The sequence below is a fragment of the Hylobates moloch genome, unplaced genomic scaffold (assembly GCF_009828535.3).
Source record: "Hylobates moloch isolate HMO894 unplaced genomic scaffold, HMol_V3 SCAFFOLD_14, whole genome shotgun sequence".
Classification (NCBI taxonomy): domain Eukaryota; kingdom Metazoa; phylum Chordata; class Mammalia; order Primates; family Hylobatidae; genus Hylobates; species Hylobates moloch.
In genome coordinates, this window is record NW_026652289.1 from 80,935,958 (window position 1) to 80,954,624 (window position 18,667).

General features: G+C 44.0%; 1 protein-coding gene across 1 annotated transcript in view; it reads right to left on the reverse strand.

The window, feature by feature from the left end:
* RYR3 (ryanodine receptor 3) overlaps positions 1-18,308 on the reverse strand; it is a 564,315-nt gene extending 546,007 nt beyond the window's left edge. The window contains exon 1 of the mRNA XM_058427349.1: positions 18,119-18,308. Within this exon, the coding sequence (XP_058283332.1) occupies positions 18,119-18,169 (51 nt within the window). The 5' untranslated portion in view covers positions 18,170-18,308. The remainder of the gene's footprint in view (positions 1-18,118) is intronic.
* Between the last annotated feature and the right edge of the window lie 359 nt (positions 18,309-18,667).

Below are 18,667 nucleotides of genomic sequence, written 5' to 3' on the forward strand. Positions count from 1 at the left end.
AAATCGAGAAGAAAGAATCACCAGCCCATGTGCCTGAGGCATCCTCCAGAAACCTTCTACAAGCCAGGGGAAGAAATGGGGATGGGAGAAGAAGAGGAAGCAGGAAACTGTCCCTTGGCTTGCAGACCAGACTTGATAGACGACTACAGAAGTTCACTAAGCAGGGAGTAACTGCCGTTACTCTAACCGTAAATTTCCTTTAACTGGAGTACTTCAGCCTACATTAGTATTCCATAGCTAAAATTTACTTGTACTTACTGATATTTCCAGAGAAATACTGAAAAAGGAAAGCAAGAAATGAAGAAGGAGAGATACATCTGAAAACAAGGGAAAAGGGGGAGAAAGAGGAAAATAAAACCACAAGCTAGAAAAAGTAAGCAAAGGATGAAGGAATAAAGAATCAATAAGCATAAGAAGGAAGAGGAGAAAGTACTTTTACAAGTTTAGACATATTTGAATAACGCTAGGTCTGGGTTTATTAAAAGGCTACAAAATGATTCAGGCATTCAAATGACCATATTAGATCTACAAACCAAAGTCTAAGACAACAATTACACCTCTGTAACATCTGGAAAGGAAGGTTACAAATCAGTCTTAACTAAAGCACAGGAAATATGTGCACTTATAATTGCTTATATGTAATGTTCCCAAAAGCATAATGAAGCTCTTGATGAAAGCAAAGAGAATATTATCTGGAGCACTCACTTTAATGACCCCATGTAGATTAGTGATAGAGAAGGAACCCATCTGAAAATGTAGCAGGGGACATTAGACCTGAAGAAAGGAACCTGAGAAGGAATAACTGAAGATTAGGTGAAAGAAAGGAGCTATGATGGGTGGCCCACTTAGTTAAGCACACTTAAAAGGAACAATAGGAAGCTTGAAAAGGAACAGACAAAGCACTCCAGAAAGATAAGGACAGTGTGGGCAGAGCTGCGGTAACAGCCCACACAGGGAACTCATGATACTACATAGGTGGAAATAGGATGGACGTAGAGTTTAGTTGGAACATGAGATGTCAGATTTCAAATAAATTTATGTTTCTTCCCATTTTATCCATTTCATTTTATTAGCTTGTTCTGCATATGTTTATTTGGCACATGCTATAGGTGAAATGCTGTGTTGGCCATTAGGGCTATATCAGAAAACACAGCAACAAAAACCCAGAGTCTTGGACTTAATCTCAGGCACATACACAGACACAACCCCCTATTAAAATTTTATTGAAAACAAGTCATTCCCATTAGAGGTTCACATTGTCTAACTCAGAATATAACCTGCAATTTCTGAATGTGGATTTTCGTAAGTAACTAAGTAAGAAAACACCACCTGGGGGGATCTGAAGTAATACTTGCAGAATATCTAGTCTAATCAATGAGACCATGCAGAAATGATGAATGAAAAATCATTCAAGTAATCACTGAGTCACTGTATATCCAAATATGAGCACTGATAAGGGAAAAGGGAGAGAGATAGAGATGGGGAGGAAGGAAGGAAGGAAGGAAGGAAGGAAGGAAGGAAGGAAGGAAGGAAGGAAGGAAGGAAGGAAGGTAGGTAGGAAGGCAACTTCCCCTCCAAGAAGCTATTCAGTCTAGTGGAGGAAAGGAGATTTTCATAACGTGAAGTAAAATTTGCACAATATGATCAAGCACCTGATTGTTTAGTTCAGAAAACAGTAATTAACAATCACTTTCCAGTTACAGTCCTTACTAAATCTTTAGCAAAATTTTAAACAATCTGATTGTGTTGATTTGAATTCTCCAATTTTTCTTCACTATTAGATGTAACCAAATAGTAGGTTCAAAGGGCCAGAGCGAGGGTAGCAAGGTCTATAAATGTGTATTCAAACAATGGTTGTACCACACTATCACCAGTGGCTTTAAGATAGCCCCTGTGTCCCATGGATTCATGGCTTTCTGTCAGAAGTGGAGGATCCATACACACTTAACAGTGTGAGGTATGAGGGATGCTGCTGATACTCAACTTTCAACAAACAGACTCCTCAGTAACGCCTTTAATAAGACTGTAGCCCTCCAGTGCTCATCAGCTTCTGTTTTCTACATGTTCTCAAAGTACCTACTTTTTTTTCTGTCACCTTTAATCCTTTGGCCTGAGAAGGTGAATCATCTTCTATAGCTGTATAATAGCTCTCATTCCATGAAGAAAATCATAGATGTAACATGCGTCTCGTCTTTCACTTCCATGCAAGGGGCAATGCCAGTTCTCTCTCAGTGGAGTTTTTTTTTTTTTAACTACACCCTAAGGCTTATCAAGTACAGTATTTATAGTTGCAATTGCACAAATGATCTAGCATCAGACATATAACAATAAGTTGAAGAAATTAATATAAAAAGCATCCTTCATAATCTATGTCTATATAGTCTACCTTATCAAAACCATGCTGTAGTAAATTATCATAAGTATGTTCAAAATTTTTAGACTTAATTGCACTTATGTTAGCTAGTTCTCCATTACCTAAAGAATTAAGGCCAGATTGTCTTGATTTGCTCCCCAGTTTTCCAGCCTTATCTCCCAATACAGTCAGTCTTCCATGTACCTCCCTATGCTCCAGTCTTTATAGTTCCCTGAACATGTCACATACTTTTATACTGCTGAGTATTGCTTTACAATCATCCTTCTGTCTCAAGTGCCTCTTTCACCCCATTTGCAACCTATCAACAACCTACAGAAACCCCCAGTTCAAATGTTCCCTCTCTTTTCAAATCTTCCCTGACTCCCTAGTCAAAAGTATTCCTTCTAGGATGTATAACTTTTACCTTTATTTAACACATTTTTGTTCTGCTTTCTTGTTAGTTCCTTAGATATCTAACTCTCTGACCACACTTTAAAATCCTTGAAAATGGGATTATGTGTTTTGATCACCTTTAAATCTTCTCCAATCCCTAGCACATGCCTTTCACATAGTAAGTACTCAACAAATGCTTGTTGGATGAATGGGTGGATGGATAGATGAATAAGGGATAGCATCTCAGTTCCCTAACACAATAGTTAACAGATGATTGCCAGGGGTCTTTTCCTATCTATAATGCCCTATGGTTCTTTTAGAAGATAGTAGCTTTGATTTAGTTCAGTAAACATTGGGGAAAAAACAAAAAACAAAGAACCTCAACAGACTCGTATAAGAAAGAAATAGGCCGGGCATGGTTGCTTAAACCTGTAATCCCAGCACTTTGGGAGGCCAAAGTGAGCAGGCTGCTTGAGCTTAGGGGTTCAAGAACAGCCTGGGCAAAATGGCAAAACCCCATCTCTACAAAAACTACAAAAATTAGCGAGGCATGGTGGCACATGCCTATAGTCCTAGCTACTTGGGAGGCTGAGGTGGGAGAATTGCTTGAGATCGAGAGATGGAGGCTGCAGTGAGGCATGATTGTGCCACTACACTCCAGCCTGGGTAACAGAGTGAGACCCTGTCTCAACAACAGAAAGAAAAGAAAAGAGAAAAGAAAAGAAGGAAGGAAGGAAGGAAGGGGGGAGGGAGGAAGGCAGAGTGGGGAGCGGGGAAGGCAGAGTGGGGAAGGGGGAAGGTGGAAGGGGGAAAGTGGTGGGGGGAAGGCAGAGGGGGAAGGGGGAAGGGGGAAGGGGGAAGGGGGAAAGGGGTAGGAAAGGAAAGGAGAAGAAAGGAGAAGAAAAGAGAAGAAAAGAAAAGAAAAGAAAAGAAAAGAAATCTCATCATAATCCTATGGGAATTCAGGACCCTACAGGAGGAATCTCAGAAGGCTCAGAAGAAGCTGTAGATTCTAAAGGAAGATGAGGGCTAGAAGGAAGCAGGAATAATATAAAAGTAGAAACAAGCTAAGCAACATGAAAGTAGTAAAGTACATTTCAAAGCCAAACAAAAATTAATCTTGGACCATTCAATAACTTCAACTGTCAATAAAATGTCTTCCCTCCATCTTTAGATGAGTGATGGCTGGGTTTATGCTCCTAATCGGCAAGTACACATGCCAGTGGAGGGGCTGGTATCTGCTGTTGATGGTGCTCAAGAATCTCATGGGAGTAAAGGGGTCCTATAGAGTGGTTACTGGTTTGTATCTGGTACAGACTGTAGGATTTAAAAGCACACAGAAATGTTGTCCAAGGTACACTGACATCAAATAACCTTCAGTTTCTCAAACAAGCATCAGTTTGCAAACACAAGGAAATACAAAAATATGAACAGTCATCAAACTGGTATCAGTAATATGTAGAGCAGATATATGTCCCATAAATATAGAATTGTCCTATATCTATTTTCCATTTTTAGAAGAATCTAGAAATATCCCATATGTGTGTTTAGTCCTGAGAATCAGGCAAATGCATATGTGATGTCCATGCCATCCTGATTTCTCAGTCTTCACAAGCTGGCTTCCTATAAGCCACTGAGATCAGAAACTGAGACAACAGTCCCCAGATCCCCAATGGATCATTCCATAATGTGGTTGGGTTTTTAACTTTGTGTCAACACATACTTCAGTCTCACCAACCATGAGTGCACAGAGAGGGGAACTTAGCAGAGAGTTGAGTGAGGAGAGCACCTGGGCTGGAAGGGCAACAGATGAGGATTTACCAATTCTTTCAACAACTCTTTACAGAGACCTACTATATGCTAAGCACCATCCTTAGTACTAAGAACACATCAAAGAAAAAAACCAAAATTCTGGCCCCTGAATGCTTGCAAAGTAGGACAGAGACGAACAGGATAAATCAGTATCATACATAGCTCGCTAGATGTTGACAAGCACCAAGGATGAAGAAAGGTAGGTGGTAAAGAAAGAAACATTTAACATTAGAACCCCTCCTCTATTGATAGAAAGCACTGAGTTTTACCTAAGATATTAGCATCTACTGATTGGGATAAAAATGGTGACATTAGTGATGTTTGGACTCTGTGCTTCTATTCCTTATCCTTAAGATGCCACTTTTTTAGCGTACCCTTCCTTCCCCCATTTCCCCAGAAGATACAGGGTAACCTACTGTGAGCGGAATCTGCCAGTGCCTTAGTGGTCATTCTTTATATCCCAAATGCCACATTACCAAAGTTTTATGCATAGATAATGTCATAGCCAAGAGGATGCATACCAACATCTAAATTCACTCCTCCCACCCCCAGACAATATATTTGCCTTGGAGATAAAACCTTAATCCAAAAGAGTATCTTGAATGTCAGGAATTCCACGTACCATGTCATATGGTGATAAAGAAGTCTAGGCAAGGGGTCACATCCTGCCCAGTGACATATTATACCTAACCTGTGGCTAGATAAAGGTTAACCCTAACTCTCCTTTACTTCAAAACCTCAATAAACCTGCCTTTTAATCTGCATTTAATTGGGCAGTTCAGACTAGATCCGGGAGCCTCTTCCAGCTTTGTGAGTTATTTGCCCTCTTATGTGTATTCCACAGGCCTCACTAGGATGTGAACAAGTGGCATGCACTTAGCACAGCCAGAGACCAGAGCAAAGCCCAGGGGACAGTCAAAGTTATCACCTCCCAAACAGCTGGGAGTCAAGCACAGGCTGTGGTTGAGTTAAAAGCATGACTTGGACTGCAACCTTCACATGTTTAGAAAATCAAGTACAAATGCATGCACACCCACAGGTTTTCACTTGGCTAAGGCTTCCAGGGCGCAGGTGGGAGAGCTATTTAGATTTTTTTTCTCAATTAATTGACTTAGAAATTGTAGTAAATAAACAGTTTAAGTACATCTTCCACCCCCCCCATATCATTGAAGAGCAGCTGCTTCAGGATCCCAGGTGGCTCATCAAAGTATAGTCTGAGCATGGGTGCTGGGGCTCTCACAGAAAGAATCCTCAGCCACTGGGGAGTAGGCTCTGCCATTAAAATATGTATTAAGGCCGGGCGCGGTGGCTCACGCCTGTAATCCCAGCACTTTGGGAGGCTGAAGCGGGCAGATCATGAGGTCAGGAGATCAAGACCATCCTGGCCAACATGGTGAAACCCCGTCTCTACTAAAAATACAAAAAAGCCGGGCATGGTGGCGGGCGCCTGTAGTCCCAGCTACTCGGGAGGCTGAGGCAGGAGGATGGCGTGAACCTGGGAGGCAGAGCTTGCAATGAGCAGAGATTGCGCCACTGCACTCCAGCCTGGGAGACAGAGTGAGACTCTGTCTCAAAGGAAAAAAAAATATATATATATGTATTAAATATCATATCATATATTATAGCACAGAAGAGAAAATATGCCTAGCACAAGTCAGGCATTGTGCTTATTGCAGCTCTACAAACATAAATGACAAATTCAGAATTCACACTCTTGTCTACCTTACTGTAAGCTCTTAACCACTCTCTTGTCAAACAATGTATCATCTGTCTCAGCACCACTATCATGTACAGTCTCTGACAAGAGAGTGGTTAAGAGCTTACAGTAAGGTTGACAAGAGTGTGAATTCTGAATTTGTCATTTATGTTTGTAGAGCTGCAATAAGCACAGTGACAATGGTGACCTGAAAATGATGTGGTTCCAGAGAAACCATCGACTTTAAGATCGATAATAAGAGAGAACTAGGACATTCAGTGGACAAAAAGTTGTTTTGGATAGACAAAACTTACATAGATTGTAGTCATTTATGTGAATTGTGTACCATCTTGCCTAATTATGAGCCAATATAATAAAATTTATGTACAAAAATAAGTAAGTCAGAGCAACTTTGATCTAAAATGTATTTAATTAGAATAGTGGGCTCTATATATATGGGATATAGTTTGATTATATGTCCCCGCCAAATCTCTTGTTGAATTGTAATCCCCAGTGTTGGAGGTGGGCCCTTGTGGGAGGTGTTTGGGTCATGGCTGTGGATTTCTCATGTCCTGGTGCTGTCCTCATGATAGACGGGGTTCTTGTGAAATCTAGTTGTTTAAAAGTGTGTGACACCTCCCCTTGCCGCTCCCTCTCTTGCTCCTTCTCTGGCCATGTGACATGCTTGCTCTTGCTTTGCTTTTCACTAAGCCGAAAAGCTCCTGGAGGCCTCCCCAGGAGCCGAGCAGATGCCAGCGTCATGCTTGTGCAGCCCGCAGAGCCATGTGCCAATTAAACCCTTTCCTTTATAAATTGCCCAGTCTCAGACATAGCTTTCTTTATGGCAACCCAAGAATGGCCTAACATAATGTGTGATCAGATGTCAGTGTTGTCCAAGTTCTAAGATGCATGTGTGACATCTTCGTAGCATTTTATACTCTGTAAAGTGTACTTTCTGAGGGCAATCTCAAGTGCTGGGCATAGTTAGCCGTTGGGGAGAGGGAAGCAGCAAATGGTGATAAAATAGAGCCTTGTTCTGGAGAATCTCAGGTCTGCTCATTTCACCCTGACCCCTTCTCTGTGAATTAGTTATAATTTTCACCTTTCTATAGATTAGGAAACTGAGGCTGGCATTAATGAAATAATTCATCCATAGAGTTCACTTTTCTATTCACAACTTAAAATGTTAAATGTATTGCTAGTTAGTGAAACACTCAGATTCAGCACCAGAAGAACTCTCCTTTCTTTAAGATCAAAAGCCCACCCATTCTCTATTATTTGAAGAAATCGTGCGTTAGTTTTTTTGTATTATTATTAAATTTCCCATCTATTAAGTCCAGTTAAGCTTTCAGTCATTGGGACCAGATTTCTGAGTGAAATCAAGAACCAATCAGGGTGATCCAAACTAATAAAAAACAAGGTGCCATCAGCCTGTCCATGTGCCTTTCTACACGCCCGTCACTTAAGGAGCTCAGCATTTTAGCTTCACACACATCTACTCTCAACCAGGGAAGGACAATGCTTAATAGAGTTAAATAACCGATATGATCCAGTTTAATTCCATGGAAAGTAGAGGGAAAAAGGATGGGAATAAGGTTTGATAGAGAGGAGGAAGAATCAGAGGCTTGGACAACTGCCCCCAGCAGGACATCTCAGGGGAGAGGGCAGTGAAGTACGTAGCAAGGATCAAGCTTTACTTTAGGTCCATGCTTTGCATCCTTAGATATGAAAAGCCAGATCTTTACAGCAGGATGACCTTGTGTTATTAGAAATACAGTGAATTCCCAGAGAGGTTAATTTCTACACTTAAGACGTAAGTTGTAAAAAATGTCTCCCCAAACCAAAGATGATGAATTTTTGTGTAGTTGAGGATTCTTCAAATCATGTTGCCCATCTATTGACGTGAGCAATTTAAAATTGCCCAGGGAAAAGTCAATCAGCATTTGCATCAAGAGGCTTTGCAAAGTAGACGCTCAGAGAACTGACCTGCCAATCTGTACTCCCAAGGCCATGAACATTGCAGGCTCATTTCCATTCACAAAGCCTGCTCATATTTAGAGTTAAGCGGAATGCCAGGAATCAAGACTATGGAATAATCCCAGGGGATTGTCCCTTTGTACTTTCCAACAATAAAATGACTGTGCAATGACATTTGGAATAGCTAGTGTGACTAATGTCAATGTTTACACTGTTTTGTTGAGACAATAATAAATAATACTTATTGAGGATTTACTATATGTTGAGCACTGTTCCAAGTACCTCACATGGATTAACTCATTTAATCCTTGCAACAATCCTCTCAGATAGGCACTATTATGACCCTCATTTAACGTGAGAAAACAACAACAGAAGTAAGGAAACTTCCCCCAAGGTCATACCTTTCAACAGGAAAATTTTTGTACCACAGAAACATGGAAAAGTTAAATGAATTGTTATAAAGTCATCTGAAGTGACTGATATCTTTGCTACCTCAAAGTAAGTCTGAGCTCCCTCTTGATCCTGAGCTGTCAAAAACAACAAACATTAAGATGTCTTTTTCATCTATGTAACTTCCACTAACTTGTTTAAGGCTGGGCGGAGAGTAGTTGGTCAATATATGTTGAATGCACACCCTGCTTTCTTTAAATTTCATGATGTCTACATCCATATGACAATTTTAAACGGTGTTTTAAAGACTAGCAAAATCTGAATTCATTTTGATGATAAAGTCTATCATTTATTAAGTCCATTAATCTGTCTGCCTGCCAATCTCTCTTTTATACCCTGTGATAAATGATACACTGTCTTTAAGGTTGACATTTTTATCCAAGGACCATGATGTGTATTGTGAGCCTGATCCTATCATGAAAATATTCATGCATTCTAGGGAGTGCCTTCATTCAAACAGATTCGGAGTGCTCATTTGCAGCTGCACACTGGTAGGCAGCTCAGAATCCTGCTGCAGATGTGTTTTGCTTGACTGGCAGTGTTGAGAATTTTTTTATTTGAACGTACAGATCAGGCCCGCCTCTATTTGCAAATAAAGCCTGATTTACACATTTAGCTACCTGCTTGACCCCAAAGTGTTTAGATTTGTGAACTTTCCAATCTACAAGTACCTGAGAACTTGGCGTAAACCAAATTTAAGACCCCTGTGTTCCTGGAGTTCATAATGTATGGCTCATACTTAAGGCTGACGGAAACATTTTCAGGGAATAGGGCAACTATTATTCCAAGCTACTCTCTCCAGATTTACATACCTAGTTCTCCTGGAGGAAATGTGGAGTTTCTTCAGGACATCTCTGAGATGTAATCATTAGTTATTACCATGTCTTTACAAATGGTTGAACTAGGACCTGGGAAGCGCAGGCAATCTCACAGGCATCTGGCGATAGAAATGCTGCCAAATATAGCAAACGCTTTACCTCTGACTTTACCCATCATTTGACTAGTATGTTCTTTGCTATATTTTTCACCTAAAATGCCTCTTGCAAAGAGATTAGATCTGTTCAAGACCTCACTGTAGTTTATTCTTGAACTGTTATCTTCTAGCCAGCCTGGACAGAAGAGAGGATTACTTGGAGGAGAACCACTGTCCTAAATTGGAACAATAGCCAAGTGTCCTGGGTGACTGAGAAGGGACTTAGGAGGGGCTTATGCTACTCCAAGACCAGCTGCCCTATTTTGATCTGATCTCTTGGATTGGGCTTCTGGTTCAATATGATGTGGTAGCCAACAGGATCTTTCCTTCTGCCCTAGTATTATTTACAGTCTGGATCTGGTCCACGGTATAGAGCACCACGATTCAAATCAATAATTCTCACACTGTGGACATTTATGCGCCATTGATGGAGAACTTTCCATTCCTTCCTGTAGTCCCGCTGACTAACTCTTTCTGCCTAGCCCCATTAGAGAACTCAACTGTGAAATTTTCAGAGTTGATGCCAGTACCTGTCACTGGTGGAGTGCAATGCCTGTACCTTCCAGTAAGGGCTTTTTCTATTTGCTCTGTTAGGGGATAAGAAGCTCCCCTTAGCACTTTCCCTTTTTTGCTATAGGAATTGCTTTGAAATGGTTTCAGGGGCTCTGGAGCATTTGCTTGGGATTAGTATGAGGGACGCATCAATGAATACAATAACTGATAATGGGGTTTTGTCTCTCAAACACTTTTCTACTTCAGGAAGGAGGCACCTTAGTTCTCATTTTGATGTAGAGTCACCTTATCTTACTGTTTTCTCTGATTATGAATTATCTAAAACAAAGTATGTATTAGCACCAGTCCTGATGGTGAATAATGCTCTTCTGAATGCCTGAAGGTTGGCCACTTTCTCCCAGGTAACTCAAGCCTTCTTCTCCTCTGCTCAAAGCTCTAAATAAAGATGGAGTCTGAACCACCATCTCCAGAACCCAGATTCCTGTGCTTTGATGTACATTTCCTACTCAAGGTTCCCCAAGCACCAATGCAGTGCCCTACTCAGGCTTGCCCCTCTCGGCAATGCTCCCATGTGCTCTCACCTTTCTCCAGTCCAATTCCTGTTCCTTCAGGAATAAGCTCTGCTCAGCTGTTAATCATTAATGGTACCTGCTGAGCCAACAACTTTGCATTTCAGCATTTTAATAGGGGGAATTTCTTGAGACAGTGCTTTATCCCAAAGACAGACCAAGGAGAAAGATATCCTTCTGGGTATCTGCAAAGGTCACAGTGACACTGACACCAACCCAGACTTTCATCTCTACACTTTTATAACAGGTGTGCTGCCTTGCTCATAACACTGGCTGGTTCCTAGAGCATAAAACCACTTACAAACTGAACTCAGTAGAAAAACTGTTGATGGCCTGTACAATTCTGCACAGGCAGCAGCAGCTCTGTCTCCAGAGCTCTCTCTGCCTCCTTTGTACTCTGAAGTAAGCAGCAGCAAGCAGCTGTCACCCCAGAGGGAAGAGCTCACGTTGAGCGTAATTTTTGAATCTCTTTGTAATCTGATTTTAGGATAGAGTGTTTGCTTTCCTTCTTCTTGGGCATTGAATCCAATAATAATAAGATTCCTCAAGTATTGACAAGCCTGTGCAGGAGCAGAGAGACCTGAAATCAATGAGGAGTTCACTGTATAGGGAGGTGGAAGGTGAAAAAAGAAGGCCCTGGTGTCTCCATGCCTCCTCCTTGTAAAGCTATGTCCCACCTCAAAGGACAATAGCCCAGTGTATGACTGTAGAGTCAGCAATGTACTCTAAGCCAGAGGAGGGGAGAAGTGCGTGTGAGGAGAGGAGGTATAGCTCTTTTATTCTGGAATACCGCATCATCAGTCTCAGAGATGATCTGAACTTTGTTTTCTAACAACTGGGAATCAGAAATGACATAAAGAGAAAAAAAATAATCTTGGCATCTCAAAAGGCTCATCCCTGTAGCAGGATCAGGGCTGAGGTGCCAGCACTTTTTCTTCCCTCTCTCTGAATTGAAGAGGTGCTATGATGGCAAAATTCACTGAACCAAAGGAAACTGCAGTGACTGGAAATGTCTTTGTCCCTAAAACACCTCCACTGGCTTCCAAACAAGAAGATGGCTGACAAGGCACCAGCCTGGGGCCTGGAGGACCCAGTGTGGCTCCCCAAGGAGAACTGTGGCCCTACAGCCTCATCAGTGGCTGGGCTCTCCACCCTAGAAGCATCTGCTTCATCCGGGTGCAGCCAAAAGGAACTCTTCAAAGGCCCCAACACCCTGAGCAGACATGACTAAAGCAGCAGAATCCCTGGGAGGAAAAGCGGCTCTGGTTTTACAGGAAAGCAGGTCCCCAATGCTTTGAGTGAAAGAAAAAATGGGCTCATAAAAGAAACAGGAAGGGGAATAGGAAGGATAGCTATGAAAGGAAGAGCTACGGGATTCAATAAGAAAAGGCGGTCCTATGGGAAACGGTAGCTTTGGTAATTTTCTGAGATGACAAAAAATAACTCTGAATGTTCTGTTTGGTGGCTGGGATCCTGGGAGGAGCCTACCTGGCCTTTTGAAGATTACCACACCCACTGCCTTGACTTCTCAAGTCTTTTAATCAAATAGCTTAAGAATAGTTGCAGTTGGCTTTAGTGAAGTAATTGCCCAGAGATCCTGAGGTGAGCCCGACACTGGAGGCTGTCTAACAGCTCCGGGATGGAGGGAAGGACCCGCAACAAAGACCACGTTAGAGATGGGGGCAACTGGGCTGGTTTTCCAACAAGATCTGATGATAAGCAGGGTCAACTTCCTAGTGCAGGAGAGACACAATGATAATACCCTATGAAACACAACTTATTCACTCATTTGGGGTAATATGTCTGTCATTTGGAATGACTATTGCCTCTCTCAACACTTCCGTTAATGCAGGTTCTATCTCCATACAGTGGGAAAAATGAAACTTCAATTTTCTTATGTGACTCTTTGAAGGTCATAGTGATCTAGACCTAAAAATAGGAATTCTTGCCTCTAAGTTCATTTTTTTTTTATTACAGCATCCCACTCCTACTGGATAAATCTTGTATTAAGGGTAGCTTAAAGAACATATCTAATTTAGAAAGGTTTATACTGATATGAACTTGTGGGAAATTAGCTAAAGTATTGGGTTCTTAAGACCTAGGACCGCCTGGGTCTGCACTTGAGACTGGTAAAGATCATTCAGAAGAATGCCAAGTCAATTAGAAGATGATGGAGTTGATGGCTTCTAAGTTAAAAACTCTTTTAAGTAGTAAGGTAAAGAAAAAGTCGAATTATAAAGATTCCTTTCCATGAAGGTGTAAAAATAACACAAAGCAAAGAGACAAATAAGCACAGATAGCTATGCCTTATTTAAATACAAATCCTTCAAAAATAATTATCAGAGTATTTTTCTCTCCAGATAAATTCCTCCCACTCTTTTCTTTTTCACCATTTTTTTCTGCCCTCAGATCAACCCTAAGGAGCTGGAGAAACCAATATTAGAAATTAAAAATTACACTTGTGAAATATGTTATTTAACATATTTAATAATTATTCCTTGCTTAATAATCATAGTAGCATAAGAAAAAAAACATGCACAGATGTCAGACACACATTCTTCAACTGCAGACCTATCCCTTGACCTCAGTCCTTATACAGTGGGCCACACTGCATTTCAAATGTTTCCAAGTTTGCATTCATCACCACCTCCTTCCCCAGGAGCTCAGCAGCTTAAAATCCTTAGGACAACCCCGGACATGGCAATCTTGCCTTAGCAGAGAAGGTATGTGCCACCACCCCCGTACTGCTAATGCGGCCTTTCTGATTCAAGTTAATTGCTTTGGAAAAAAGGATCCAGCCTCCTCCTCACCTCATCGGGAACGTTTCCCTGGAAAGGAAGGGATATTGTGTGTCCAGCTCGGCTGATATGGGTCTTTAATCAGATCAGCTCTGAGAAGTGAAGGAAGGAGAGACTGAGAAGACGGGAAGCCCTGAAGTGACCCTGGGAGGCCCAGAGTGTGGGAATATTCCAAGTTTTGTCATTTTAATCCTCAAACATAACTCAGCAGGAGAGCTTTCAATTCAGCTCTGCAACAACTCACACTGCATGTCTGGGCATCTGAGGTCTGCGTTTTAGCACTACCTCCATTGCTACTCACTAGCACCCAGAGCCTGAAGGAAGGTGTCCACCTCCTTTCCCTTATCTCCTTAAAGAAAATCTACCAAAACACAGGCTTCATGCAGCTGTTATGTCAATGGACCCTGCTGCAGAGAGAAGAAAGCAGGCATCCATAAACCACCAGGTACAAGTTCACTGTCATTCCAACCCAAGACAATGAGCTCTGGGGAGGGACGAGAGACGTGAGCTCATGTGAGTGCTGCAGCTCGAATTCAGGAATTTGTCCTAGGCACCCTGTAGGCAGGAACCCAAGACAAGGGAGCAATCCTTGATTTTCAGCCCAAGTGCCTTTTCTCATCCCTCGAGAGCTGCAAATTTAGATGAAGGAGGACAACTTACTATGGGGAGGGCTAAATTAGGCTGTCTATGACCAACCTTTAATTGAAACTAATGCAAACAAATGTCTATCTCACTCTGAGTTCTGTTTCTTTTTCTTTTCTTTTTTTTTTTTTTTTTTTTTGAGACTGAGTCTTGCTCTGTTGCCCAGGCTGGAGTCCAGCGAGCTCCGCCTCCCGGGCTCACGCCATTCTCCTGCCTCAGCCTCCCGAGCAGCTGGGACTACAGGTGCCCGCCACCACGCCTGGCTAATTTTTTGTATTTTTAGTAGAGACGGGGTTTCACCGTGTTAACCAGGATGGTCTCGATCTCCTGACCTCCTGATCCACCCGCCTCAGCCTCCCAAAGTGCTGGGATTACAGGCGTGAGCCACCGCACCTGGCTCTGAGTTCTGTTTTAATTCACATTGTGGTGGAAAGGCAGTTGGCAAGGAGAAGACTGTCATATTTTAAAAACAATAAGCTAAGGATTAGAGTTTTGTTTTGTTTTGTGTTTTTTAAACGGATACTGTAGTCTAAGGGGAAAAGTAGAAGAGAAAAGTTTTCTCCTGGCACTCTCAAAGCAGAATGTGGTGCCAGCTGCTCCACCGACTGTCTGAAGATGGGGTAATTGCCGCTCTTCTCACCATAACTCCTTGCTTTCAGATCAGCGGCTGGCAGGTTTATCTGCTTCTGAGCAGCTTCAGAGCCACGTCAATGACACTGGCTACGTCAGCAAGAGCAATCGGAAGAGAGGAGGATGCCACTGCCAACAGCAGTGGGAGGGAAAATTTTAGCCTTAAAGATTCTATCTGTCTATCTGCCTGATTCTAACTGGCATACATGACTGTCAGTGATTTCAGAAGGCCAGAAGAGGGTATATAGTTTTAGACTGCCTCCTTAAGGCTTGGGGTACAGTAGCATTTAGTTAACATGTGTTTAAGCTTCCAAACCCCTTGTTTAGGTCTTGTTCCCTACTTAGGAGAGGGTGGGCTTTCAAATATATCAGAAGACATAACCAAAATAAACACTACCACAAATTAAGTGTCTAAAGCCACACCACACGCACACCAACAGTGGTTACTGCAGTAATTCTGGCTCATTTCACGCTATCGATAGTTCTAGCTGCTTTCATTTTTGGCACTATTATAACAAACATGACACTACAGCCACTAACAATTTGATTAGGATCCTTGGCATAATGCTATTGTATGGTCTTTTTTTGTAAGTAGGTTAAAAGCTTCTGCTCTCTGGGATGGCAATCCTTTAAAGCTCATGGTTACAAAGATATGATTCTATTCCATGGTCCAGTATCAGCCACCTTCTCATCCAGGACCATGTCAATGTGAGGAAGCATTATATATGACTAATACACTGCCAAAATGCTTTTAAAGGTGTTGTCTGGGGAGGAGAAAGAAAGCCTAAGGCAAAGGTAACTGAGTGAGTTCAAAGTAAAATAGCTTCCCTAACCCAGACATACCCAGAGGAGAGAAAAATCCCACTGCTAGCACAAGCCTGGTGTTCCCAACTACCCTAAAGTCAAAATTTTGTGCAGAGATCAAAAGCTTATGGCTATTGGATTCCAATAAATCATTTTGTCAAATTCACAGATGAAGAAGGAGGATGCCAAGCTCAGAAAGCTGCAGTACTCCTCTCATGTTCTTAAGTATATTCTTAAGACTATATATAACATCTGGCCTAACGCTCAATGCCAGGCTCTAGCAGGAACGTAATTTAACATTGTATAATGAAAATTACCAATAACTTGTCAACAGCTATGTTCAAGTCACTCGATTTCCCGTGCTTCAGTTTCATCACCTATTTCCTTCCCAGTGAGCTAAAAACGAAGATGTTAAGGTGCCTCATAGGGTCAAGAAATGAGGAACACACCTTAAAAAATACATAAGGTGATAACTAGAAGGAAAAGAATCAATAATGCCACATTTGGAGTCATTGCCCCCATGGTTACCACCATCACTCACTCTAAGTCATAACTGATATGCAGTTCTCTGCAACAGGGGTTCTGAACCTGGGTCCTTGAACCCCACAGGCTGCCATGGGTGTACTTTAAAAGAGGTCCACCAGCTCTGATCTCTAGGGCAGGAAGCCCAGGACACAAAACTTAAGAACCACTACTATAATAAACCTTGGCTACAGGTGTACCAAAAACAAACAAAAACAAAAAACACTTACAATGCCAGATGGAGAGGAAAAGTCAGGGAAGATGGCTCAGAAGCCAAGAGAAAAGCATAAGGATCTCACGAAAACCACCACCTTCCTAAGCCTCAACTCCCTGGGGCATCTATTCAACATTGACTCTGTCTGAAGATAATTTTTTCAAGCAATAATGCCTAGAAGATCATTAATAATAAGCAGAAGAAATGACTGATCATGGAGGACACAAGGCAGAAAAAACCTGAGCTGCCACCCATCCACTACTAAAGACACCTGTCAGAGGGACAACCAAAGGATTTGATGGAGCTTTGAGGGGAGCAGGCAGCTTTATAACAATAGGGTTGTCATGAGTTCCAACTGTGGGGCCATCTTGTGTGCAGTGTGAGAGATGAGAATGGAGTCTGGGTCTGCAGGTCAGACCAAGGATGAAGAGATGAATACTCTAGCCTCTCAGTAGTACCAGCAGGGCGATAGGTACTTCCATACCGCCCCAAATAAGACCCAAGTCCCAGCTTTGACAAAAGAACCATGTTTGGAAGAGAAACTGAAATGAATTGGAAGGGAGCACTTCAGCAGGAGGAGAGTGGTTCAAAAGATGGACAAGAGGTAAGCTGTGATCTTCGAAGACCAGGTCACGGGGGAGGGGGCACCCTTAAAGGGGAGTGAAAGAGAGAAAGAAAGAATTTCATTCTAATTCCTGAAAGCAAGGCAGCGCATATAAAATTACCTAAGATTTACAGAGCAATTTGCCGTTTACAAAACAGTATGACATTCACGATATCATTTAATCCTTATCACCCTGAAACGCTGGTTACATTTTATTTTACACATGAGGAAACTGAGGCTGAGTAGGGCGGATTATGCGACTTGCTCAAGGTCACTTGGCTGAAATCAGCGCTAGGATGCATCCCCAATGCCCCCACCCCTCCGGGTGGCCGTCCACCTTGAAAGTCTTTGTATTATCTCCTATAGGGCAAGGCTGGTGTGGCTGCAACACACTTCGCCCCCCTCACCCCCAAATCTGGGACGGAGCACGGCCCTCAGGTGCCAAGGAGGGGACCTGAGTGACGCGGAGCCACTGACTGGGGTTTCCCTGTCCTGCGGGGCTCGCGGGAGCCGGGAGCAGAAGCCACAGCTCTCGAATACACGGCAGGCAGTCAGTCAAGTCAGGCTCCAGCAGCAGTTGCCAGCGTGGGGCTTAACACGAGAGGGGCGGCGCTGGGTGAATTCCCTTCCGAGCGATCCCAGGGCTAGGATCAAGCGCCTGCGCCCGCTTCTCTGACCCGGCTCCCCACGCTCCCCCCTGCCCCGCTGGCTCCTTCCCGGAGGTTCCCCGGTGCGTGGGGGCGCCTTGGAAGAGGAATGGGGCCGGCGTGGAGTGTGGAGGTGTCAGAGGGCCAACCCCGGGGCGAGGGCTTCCAACGCCGCTCTTCTGGGTCAGGACAACCGCGAACAAAACCCGGCTGAAGTTTGGGCATCAAGGGTTTCAGACCAAGTAGCAAGTTGCCTGGAGAGCGAGCGGTCCTAGGTGGAGGGCCTGGGGCAGGGGTGGCGGTAGAGGAACAAGGGAGAGGCAGGAGATGGTGCCCCTTCCCACGCAGCCCCTCGCAGCCCCGCGGGTAGGTGGCCGGTCCGCCTCTGCAGCCCGCGGGTGCCGAGAAAGCGCCCGGCACCGGGCACCCGGCACCGCGGCGCAGCGCAGCCAGCCCCTCCTCGCCGCGCTCCGCGCTCCTCCCCACCTGCCCACGGCCTCGCCCCCGCCGCGGAGACTCACAGTCCTCAGAAACTGGATCTCGTCCTCGCCTCCTTCTCCCCCGTCGGCCATGGCTCCCGAGGCGTCGGCGGTGCCCCAGCCTCCGGCGCCTCTGCTTCCCCCGGCAGCCGCTCGGCGTGCGCTGACTGCTGCTGCGCTCTTTCTCCTCCTCCTCTTCGTCCGCGTCCTCCACCTCCTCCTCCGGCTCCTGGCTCAGCCTCAGCCTCAGCAGCGCCAAGCTAATCCCCGACCATATAGGGAGCTGGGCTAACACTCCACTGCACTGCAGAGCGCCAACGCCAACCAAGCAGTCCGCCCACCCCTCTCGCCTCTCGCCCCAGGCAAGTGCGCTGCGGCCGCCCGCTCAGTGGAGAGCGCAACGCCGGGCGCGTCGAGCCGGCGGGGGCGGTGCGGGGGCCCTGGGCCGGCGCGGTGGAGCCTCCCCCGCACCGCTGGGCACCGCACCGCACACACAGCGGAAGCGCGCGCCCCGTGGCGACCGGAGGATGTCCCCTAAACTGCGCCGATTCACAAACAAAGGCCAGTTGCTTAGCTCCAGCGCGCCCAGAC